Here is a 10,733-nt window from a genome sequence, read left to right on the forward strand (position 1 = left end):
TGTCTCTGGTAGCACCCCAGGAGATGAATTAATTAGATTGATCTTTGAATAGTACCTTGGGCCTATAAAGGTAATAGGGGTCTTGACTTGATCTCTGCATCCTTTACTACCCACACAACTTTTTGGAAAATGGTTGGGCCAGTAAAATAGACTGACTGTAGCTGGGAAAGGGGAGGTGGGAGCTGGAACTCCAGTGTGGACCGTTCTAGAGGAAGCCTCACCTGTGAGTTCAAGGAGGGAGCTGTGATCCATCAGAGAGAGGTGTGACTTCCTAGCTGTGAGACATTGGTGCTATGTGGCCATGAGCTGGGCCTCAGTTTCTTCATCCATCAAATAAGCATCATTTTTTATCTTATGGTTCTCAACTATGTACTGTCCATGAACCAAATAGCTGAGCATCTTCCCTTCAGACTGATACAGTATAACAGTCCTTAGGGGCATTAATGACATTTTTCCATGTTTGAGATCGAATTTCTGCCCATTTACATTTTTTGTTATTAATTAGATGTTATTCATTTACTCTTTGTTTTGTACTTTTGGGCAGGGGGAGGGGGAGTTCAGGTTTCTACTTTGCCAGGTTGAGGATTGTTGTGTACAAAGAGCTGTGATTATTTTGTGTGTAACCTGCATTGTACGGAGGCCTGCATGCTACAACGAACCAGATCTCAGGGTGCCCCAAATTCTTGCTTGTAGAGTTTAGAAACAGTGACTGAGAATTCAAAATGTAACCTGCCTCTCAGTCCCCCTCCATGTCCTAAAGGTCTCCGGTAGGAGCCCTGCTGCACAGGCAGAACTTCCAGGGGAGAGTAATGAGGACCTCGTGTGCTTCACAGCATCGGGGATGTCTCTGGGTAGACTGGCAACATGTTATTCCCCACTAGGATGAGAGCTCTCACTGTAGAAAACAGTGGCCCATTTCCTCCATCAACAGGAGGTTTCTGTATCACATGCCCATTGCATTCAATGTTCCCTCTAAGGAGTAGTGGTCCGTGAGCATGCCGCTTTGGTCCATGAGTGTGCCGCTTCAGTCCTGCATCCCCCTTTTGGCGTGGTCCACTGGCAAGTGTCCCACCGTAAGTGTCCAGGTGGGATCTGGCAGGGTTTGGCCACTACCCTTCTCCATGCTAACTGCTGCCCAGAGCAGCATAGTGGAGTGCTGTGGCCGAGCCATGGGCCGGACACAATCAATCAATAGAACCGAAAGGGAAGTACCGGGGCTGGCATGGGACACTTACCGAAGGTAAGCTCCTCACTCCTCAGGCAGGGAAGGCAGCAGCTCCTCCCCAAGGTGACGCAAGGCATGGATGAGGGCTGGGGCTGGGGGCTGGCACAGGCTCTGCTGGCTCCAGGGACCTGCTCCAGGGGTTCTGCTTTTTCTGGGGAACTGCTGCACTCTCCAGCCCTGACACCATGTGCCTTCTCACTCCCTGAGGCAATGTGGGGGTGCAGAGCAGTTCCCTGGAAATGGCAGAGCCCATGGAGCAGTTCCCCGGAGCCAGCGGAGCCTGTGGCAGCCCCCCAGCCCCGCCTCACCTTGCATTGAGGTGGAGCCGCTGCCTGCCCTGCATGAGGAGTAAGGGGCTTACCTTCAGTAAGTGTCCTGTGCTGGCTCCGGTGCCTCCGCCACAGTCCATGCCCAGCTCCTCTCTGGGCGGGTGCACAGCATTAAAAAGTTGGTGCGCGGAACGATTTTTACTTGTGCACAGCCGCGCATGAGCGCAGCTTAAAGGGAACCTTGACTGCATTGATTGCAACCTCTCGCTGTGAGGAGAGCTGCTGTCACCATCATAGGCCTGGTAGTAATAATCAGCCTCGTCCTGGGCGTGGACTCCAGTGATGGTTAATGTGGCTGTGCTTCCCGATTTGGAGCCACAAAATCGGTCAATAATTCCAGAGGGTCTCTCACTAATCTTATATATAAGTAGCAAGGGAACACTGCCAAGTTTCTGATGGTACCAGCACACATAATACTTAGCCACGTTGCTTCCTGTGCAGCTGATTGAAGTATTTTGTCCTGGAGAGACAGACACTGAAGGTGGCTGAGTCTTCACATATTGGGCAAAAGAACTTACAGGGGAAGAAGAAAACAACCAGGTAAAATGATTCATCCTAGGCTTCAACCCCACTTATCATGAACTAGAGGCAGCCAGGTGAAAACCCTAGCCCGCTGCAGCTCCTGCACAATACGTGAGCAGCACAAGGATGAGAGAGGCCCAGGCCATTGTGGGCGTCCAGACTAGCACAGCTTGCACAGGGGCCTCTCGCTCTGACCCTCTGGGACTCTTAAGGACACAGAGAAGAGACCAGCTCCTTCATGCAAATCTGCTCCTAGCCACTGGCTGCTGTGTCTCTGCACCTGCACATCTGAAAAGAGCCCTGACACAGGCAGGGGACCCTGGACCCAAATTGCCAGGCTCTTCAAGTGTAAAAGCAGGGTGAAGTCACTGCTGTTAATGCAGTGAGATGGTTGTGCCACTGGGGTCAGTGAGGGGACAAGCAGGACCTCCCTTGGTAAATTCCATTATTTGATTGAAGTTTAATTAAACAAGTCAAGGACCCCTTCCAGGTCATCCAGAGCCCAGTCGGTCACTAGAGGATCACAGACACACTGTGGTTGGAAGTGTCACATCAGCAGCAAAACTGCAGTGAAGACTTTATGCTCCTGGGACCTGGCTCTTCCCTTCCCAACCCCTCCTGCAGGTTTTGCAGCAGGCTTCTCCTTCTTACTGAAACAGGACTGTAGGGGAGCAAATCCGTGCTCTGAGCACTGCTTATTTGCACACGTGCAGCAGGGAAGGGTGGAGAAGCAAAGGGCTCGCTCTGATGCAGACAGACCTGTGCACCAGGAGGTGATGCCCACCATGGGATCAGAGGCTGGAGATAGATGGGAAGGACGAGCTCAGGAGAGGCTTTGCTGTACTTTGCTCTAGGCATGTTGCCACCCCCATACATGTGTCACCATGGTCAGGTCCAAATGTTTGTGAACATGAGTATTCCCACATGAAATGAGGGGTTTCTGCTATGCTATCTGAGCACCTTCCCCAGCAAGCTGATTTCTCCCTTGTTGAGGTTGAAATTATGCTTGGGTCAATTTATGGTTTTGATCAAATATAATTCATCCACTCTTCTCATTAATTTTTGTTTTGTATAGGACAGGGTCTGCTGGGAGAGAGGGAGTGTTGCCCAGTGTCTCAGCTCTTCCCAAGTATCCTGGAGAGCTTGAGCGAGCAAAGCAGGGCTAGGTTGATCCTCTGTCAGTTTTGCTGTCTCCTAATACGCAATTTGCAGTGTCGGGAGTTTAAGGAAGTTCCAGTCTTAGTGGGGTGCTGCAACTCAAGCCCAAAGACTTTGGGCAGGGCAGTTAGCTCTGCAGCTGCCATCCTCTCCCAGCAGACAGGCAGTGGGAAGTGGCTAGTATTCACTTCAGAGTTGGACTTGGCTGATTCAGGGGACAGTGATTCAATTCGGTGATTTGAATCACTGTCCCGATTCAATGTGGCTGAATCTGATGCAGAGATTTGGCTTCTGCCAAATCAGATGGGCCCACCCCACGCCCCTCTCCCAGCCCAGTAATGGCTGCCCAGCCCGCCCCAGCTCTGGCACTTGTTAAAAAAAAGCCGTGACTCACCGGGTGCTGCCAGGTCGGGGGGCGATTCCCGCTGGCCATCACTGCACCATGCTTAATGGGGAGCTCTGCATGATCCTCCTGACCCCTACCTTCGCGCCCCCATGGGTGCCCTGCCTGGGCTAGCTCCAACCCTTTAAGAAAAAAAAAAAAGCCAAGAAACCCCCGGACTCACGGCTCCTGCTGGCTGGGGGCGGTCACCGCTGCGCGTGGCAGAGCTCCCCACACAGCATAGGGCAGTGGGGGGCAGCAGGGATTGCCCCCGCCCAGCAGCACCCGGTGAGCATCGTGGCTTTTTTTTAAAGTACCAAGCTGGGAAGGGGGGGGGGGCAGGCATGCAGGGGGCTGGGGGAGCAGGGGGTTGGGGAGGCTGGCAGGGGTCCCCCCATGGGCCCCTCCCCCAACCCTAGTACTTACCAGCTTGGAGTGGCTGCAGCTCCCTGCTGCAGCCACCGGGGACAGCCCGGATCATCAAAGCTCTCCGAATCTTTTCTCAAGATTTGGAGAGCTTTGAATTGATTCGGACCTTTAAATTGGTCCCCTGATTTGATTCATCCACCAAATTGGGCTGAATCTCCTCCAAATCAAATCAACACCTGAAGCTGCGCACAGCCCTAAAAGGCAGGCATTCATCCCTCAAATTGGCTGGGGAGGGACACTGGGACACCATTTAAGCTGTGAGCAAAACTTACATTGGAAAGGCTGTGGCTGGAGTGGGAGAGGAGCTTGTGTTTTTCTCTTTTTCTCTTGTGCTCAGTATCCTGCTCCAGGTCTGGCCTCTCCTCCTGCAAGCACCAACACCACAAGATCTTTTCCCAAAGCTTAGAGTGATGGGCAAAGTGTCTGTGTGCATGTCTGCAATACGTTGGCTACTAAAAACGGTTACATGAAGAAAGCTGCAAACTAGCCCACCCAAGTGCCTTGCAGAAGGGTCTTCGTTGTCCTGATGTGGAAATCACAGGGGATTTCACTCATGCAGGCTTTTTGTTTTCCTTATTTTTCTCGCTCATAGGCAGAGGTCTGTCCTCCCAAGGCATCCTCACCAGGATCACAACTGTGATACAATGGAGAGAGGCTTGTTTGTTATCATTGACATCGAGGGTGATGCTGTCTGCGGTTCTGTACTTCTGCTAGGGTCACCTGTGTTGGCAAACTGGAAAGCAAGCTTGACAGGCTAAGAGGGATCCAAAAATAAAGATAAAAGTCATTGATGGTGGAGCATGCAGATGAAGCAAGAATATTTTACGATGGTGGCAGAGGCATATGTAGGCTGTCGCAGAACAGAAATCTTCAGTGCTCTCGATTTTCCTTGACATGGGATTCAGGTTTCCTTCCTGTGAAGTATGTCTGGTTGCTGATGTGCCATTTCATCCCCATGTTAAAAGAAGATGTGCACAAGCCTCTTGCTTCAATAGCAAGTCCCACAGTGATGGGTGTATGGTGATGGGGGCAAATGCTCGCAATTACCAGAAGCCCCTAATGACAGGCCTGCCCCTAGTCACGGACCTGCGCGTACAGAGACAATGACTGTACGGTGGTTTATTTTGTACTTGGAACCGGGACAGGTGTGTGATTAGGCAGCTGCAGTGATGACTGAGCAGGCCTAGTGCAGATTAACTCTGCTCATCCTGTGTGTGGAGGGCACTAGAAAAGGCACCTTCAACAGCCCATGTCATGTCCCCTGCCTGGGATGCATCCAAGTCAAGTACTGAGGTTTGCAACTTGGACTGTCCACACCCTGGTGCACAGCACGGACAGTGCCCACCTGGGCTGAAGGACAGCACTCGTGCCCAGGGCTGCATGCATTTCTTTTCCTGAACAAGCGTGCACAATATGAACTAATCATCACAAAGCAACTGATTGAAACATTGAAACTTATGAGAGGTACTTGCAGACACACTCATGTTTCTTGCCTGTCTCTTCTGTCTCATACCTTTCCTCCTCCTCATCTTCGACATCAAGAGGCTAAATAAAGAGTCTACAAAAAACTGTCTATATTTAATTCATTACCAATTTTTGAGGCACTTGATGACCGCCATAGGCCAAGGCTTATGTCAAAGAAGGCCATTTTGGAGTATGGGGAAAGAACTGCATCATGAAAGCTTTGATATCAAGGAAAATGGACCCAGCGATGCAAGACAATTGAATTAATTAATATGTTTCTTATCACGGACCCCACATCTAAACCTCCTAGCTTTGCTTGAATAAGGCAGAGCTGGACTATGTTGAACACGGTGGACAACTAGCTGCTTTGTAAATGGCATTTTATTAAAGACCCCAACTACGAGTGCAGTGAGATCCAGTCTGCAGCACATATTAGGAGGAATGTCCTATTTATCTTTTTAATAATTGAAGACCTGCACCAGGTGACTTTCCATGGATATCGTACCTAAAACTGTCACTCTAGTCTTCTCCCTTAGTGCCATTGCTTAGAGGTCATTTAGAGCTTGTCTTGCTATTCAGTTGCTATATCCATCTGAATAAATCATGAAGCAACAAGTGGAAGCCATTGTGCAGGCACCCCTGGTCAAAACCCTGGCTCCTAATGGACTATATCATAGTTCATGCCTGGCACCTAAGTGACTGTATCATGGTGCACTGCAGAGTCCACCTCAGCACAGCTGGGCCCAGAGCAGTGCAGGACTCCAGCTGCCATAACGGCCGCAGCAGATGTGCTCCCGTTGCGGCCCGCTCAGATTCGAACAACCTGCAGGTTCTGCTGAATCCCTGTCGTCAGCTCTCTCAGGCAGGACATGAGAAGTAGGCGAGGAGAAGTCCAGCCCCAAAGGCTGCTGAATAGATCCTCCTTTGGTAGATTATGATCCACCATGTCCATGTGTGTGGCCACAAAATGATGTCAACAACAGAAGCAACCAAAGAAGAGGTTCAATCTCAAGTGCTTGAAAACCCCCGCTCAAAGACATCATCTCCAGCAGTGCCTCCGAGAGAATTGTGCCAACTGGCCTGATGCTCTTGACACACTGATCACTCGTAGAAAAGTGACAGCTTCAAGAAAGCCGTCCGTGCGGTGTGCCAAAATCCTCAAGGCTTCTCCACAAAGAAACCTCAGGACCGGTTCAGTGAGAACGACTGGGAAATTCTTGCCTTCAAAATGGACAGAGCACACAATGACATCAGCTCCCAACTGAAGTACCTACATTCGTGATCCTCAGTACAGTCCATTCCCTCGACGGCCCCTGCCACATGGACAGTTTTGCACACAGAGGTGAAGAATGGATCTCCCCCTTTGTGTGTGTTAGGAAAAGCCACCAGTGAATAGGTGTGTAATCTTTAACTTATAATAAAAAGACAGGAGAATGTATTAGTGCTCCAAATCCTTCTGAAATTTGCTCTGGACTCAGATAAGGGCTTCACTGGAAAGAACCTGCTTTGGTTTGATTTTGCACATCCTTCTACCTGTTTACCTAGTCATTGCTTTCCATTTTCCTTGAGAGTTTTTTACCCCTCTACTTGCCAGAGGAGGCTGAGCCCTTCCTCAGGCTGCAACAGGCTCAGGTTTCAGATGGCAGATCCCATTACTATTTCCATGCAGGTAATGTCCGCGTGGGAGCTTTCACCTCTGAGGTCCAGCTCCCCGGCCTGATACCTGCAGAGACCCCAGTAAGTGTGAGCACATGGGGTGCCCCAGCAGGCTGCAGGGAGGCTGCTCCTGGCAGGGGAAACACCATGTATCTCAGTCCATGAAGGCAGTTCTCCTTAAGCACTCCCCCAGGATAACTGTTCTGGCGTGGTTTAGCACCCGCCGAGGTGTTGGGGCTTAAAGCCCACTTTAGGGAAATGGGAGGCTTCTCTCTAGCTTGCTTCTGTGGCCATATGACTGAGGCCAGGTGAAATGTGGGTGCATCCGAACCCCAAGTCTCCAGGCTTGGGCTTGCATGTAGGATGCCTCCCAAAAGACTATGGAAATATCTGAAGCCCTGGTGGGGGTGGAGGATGTTTGCCGGCTGTTGGGCCACTTATGGTTCTGGACTGACTTATGGATTTGGACTTGATTTGGCTGATTTAGCATGGGAATGAGTGGCTGCAGGGCTGGCCACGGGTGGCTAGTCTGGGGATGGTGCTAGTGCAAGCACTGCCAGGGAGCGGGGCATGGGGAGGCATGTACCCCTGAGGTTTGTGCATGGGGGATGGGCAGAAATGGGCTGCCTGGTATGGGCTCCCCACCCTTCTGCCCTCCCCTGAGGTCTCCACGGCCCAGTAGGCAGGATGTTGTGTGGGAAGGTAGAGCAAGGTGGGGAAGCTTGGTGCCACCGCCACAGCTGCCACCACAGCCAGGGCCTTACACTAGCTGTGCCACCATGGTGAGGTGCGCCTAGCAGTGTGGAGTTGTGCCACCTGTTGCTGTGGGGTCGACAGGGGGGGTCTCGCCATGGTGGTCCAGTGGTAGCAGTAGCAAACCTGGTACAACCCAAGGGATTGCAGTTAGATTTGCTTGGAGATTTTGAGAGTTCAGTTGACCAAAAATTGTAGGTGGAAGGGCCTGATGCCACCAGGGTCAGCAGCAAAGGGAGCTTTTCTACCATTGCTTCCATGGACAAGAGGTGGACAAGAGACAGTCAATACCTGGCTGCTATACAATTCTATGGGACACTGCCTCCAAAAGTGCTGGTCTTTCTTTTCCATTACCACAGTAATATCGATCCCTCCTATTCAAAGCAAAATTTCTCTTTTCTCCTGGTCAGAATGCAGTAGGCCTGAGAAATTGGAAAAAAAGAGAATAATGATCAGAAGGTGTGCCACCATGGCAAGGTGTCCCTTTTCTGCCCGGCCATGGAGTGGGTGGTGGCATCATGAAATTGTGCCACCTGTTCCTGCTGGCGTGGCGGTTCCCACATGGCAGTTCCAGCAGTGGTGGCAGCGCTGAGTCTCTTGGCCAGTCCATGGCATGACTCACCTACTGGGCTGAGACGCTCCTGAGAGGAGTGCAACAGAGAGGGGACCAAAGCGCCCCACAGGGGCAGCCCACGTGTTCTCTCACACCCCACGGGCTCCACCTGGTTCGGCTCCCAGTTGTGGGGAGGCATGTGTCCCACTTTTCCATTTTCAAAAGATGGCCACACTGGGAGGCAGTCAACATCTAAACAAGCAGTAGTGACCGTAGTGACATGGACCCAGGCCACAGTGGATCACATTGCTTTCTTTCACAATTGATTTGAGGGCAGTAAGGTGAATCCTCCTTCTCTCAACTCTCACCCTTCTCCCAGCCTCTCTCCTCCTCCTTCCAGGAAAATCTTCTTGGACAATCATCCTGTGTACCCAGACCTCCAAGGAAGTGAGTGGGAAGACAAATCCTTTGGTGACTGGAAAGGATTCAGGGTTGATTGAAATCACTCTCATTTCCCACATGTCCGCTTTCTGACAGGAACGATCATAAATAAACAGTGCGACCCGCTCCCTTTGTAACAGGAGGTTTGTGTCTCACTTCCCCATTGCACTGTGTCATTGTGCAGAGAGCTACTGCCACTATCATAAGCGATGCAGTAATAATCAGCCTCGTCCTGGGCTTGGACTCCAGTGATGGTCAGTGTGGCCGTGTTACCGGACTTGGAACCAGAGAACCGCTCCGAAATACCGGAGGGTCTGTTATTATTGCCGTACATAGCGGTCAGGGGGGCACTCCCAGGTTTCTGTTGGTACCAATTCGCTCCGTACCTACCAATGCTACTCCCCGTGCAGGTGAGCGTAGCAGTTTGTCCGGGAGAGACAGACACCGAAGGCGGCTGAGTCAGTGCGGTCTGAGCAAGACAACCTGGAACAAGAGAGAACACAAAGACATGAAATAACCCCTCGTATCGAGATCTGCAGGCAGCCAGGGGACAAAACCCCCATTTCAGCACCTGAGCAGCACATGAGCAATACGAGCAGGAGTGGGGCCAAGGCCATGGTGGAAATGCAGACCAGCTTTGCCTCCTCAAGGAAACCAGTCACTGGCTGGGACCATACACGTCTCTTTAAATGCCCACAGCTGAGATCGGCCCCTTCATGTAAATCTGCCCTCTGCTCACTGGCTGCTGCTGGCATCTTATTCCTGCTGATGAGAAAAGCCAGGAGGAGAAGGGAGGGACTCTGCGGCCCGTGCTCCTCCCATGCTCACTGGTGTCAGCCCATATTGTGGTCACTCAAGGGAGGACAGAGGACTTGGAGAAACTGCCATGTTTTGTTTTGTTTTTTACAAGGAGATAACAAAAGAAAATGCACAGCCAAGGATACTCTGCTGCCAATTTCCTCACCCAGAACCACTTCACAGGCCTCGTCCAGTGTTTCTGGTCAGAAACTTCCATGTCGAACTACATGGGAGATTAGAGACTGGAGCAACGATCTCTGCTTAACAAGGAAGTGTTACGTGAGAGGTGACTCTGTCCTTGGGACTGTGGACTAGAGGTGGACAGTGGGTCTCACCTCAAAGAAGGTCCACTGGACTTCAAAACATGAGGCATCACTCTGATCTCACATTGACACCTCTGGTATTCAGCCTCTATCAGCTTCTAGAAAAATGATTCAAGACATCACCAGAAAGTGTGACTCTGAAAGATCTGTGAGTTGAATCAATCTTAGAAGTATTTGCAGCTGTATGTGAGTTTCTTAAAAGCCTTAAGCTGATCGATGCCTAACAGTGCTTAATTTTCCTGTATTCACAACCCTCTGTTCTCATCCCTGATCTCCAACAGAGAAAGAGTGGAATGGGGAGAGAACAGAAATATGGACAGAGCTTGGATTAGAAAGAAGATAGAGGTGCTAGAAATATGAGCTGTTTTCTAAAATTAACACAATAATAGAGTCTCAAGAGAAGACTGTGGCATTTTTTGATTTTTAAGATTAAAATTTGGTGTGGATATATGTCATGTGGTAGAAGAGTTTCATTTCTCTGCTCGTTGTGTTATTTTTTTTTCTTTTACATTCACTTGTCTTAGGGACAAGGGTGTTGTCCCATTCCCACATTTTGTGAGCAGGCATTCCTGCCCTGCAAGGGACTGTCACAGCTCGGTCTGCGTGTCCTTTGCATGAAAAGGCCTTTGCATCTGCTTTCCATGGGTGCTGGAAATCTTGAATCATTCACAATCCACCCAGATGTACTCCTGGCCCTGTG

The 10,733-nt window shown here is 50.6% G+C and overlaps 1 gene segment (V, D, J or C); it reads right to left on the reverse strand.

Annotated features, from left to right (window-relative positions):
• Positions 1 to 5,500: 5,500 nt before the first annotated feature.
• On the reverse strand, positions 5,501 to 9,529 carry LOC132243490 (immunoglobulin lambda variable 3-25-like). The segment is given in 4 exon segments: positions 5,501 to 5,574; positions 7,811 to 7,905; positions 9,095 to 9,395; positions 9,484 to 9,529. Coding segments are annotated over 4 exon segments (516 nt in total).
• Positions 9,530 to 10,733: the final 1,204 nt, after the last annotated feature.

The sequence above is a fragment of the Alligator mississippiensis genome, chromosome 10, assembly GCF_030867095.1.
Source record: "Alligator mississippiensis isolate rAllMis1 chromosome 10, rAllMis1, whole genome shotgun sequence".
Classification (NCBI taxonomy): domain Eukaryota; kingdom Metazoa; phylum Chordata; order Crocodylia; family Alligatoridae; genus Alligator; species Alligator mississippiensis.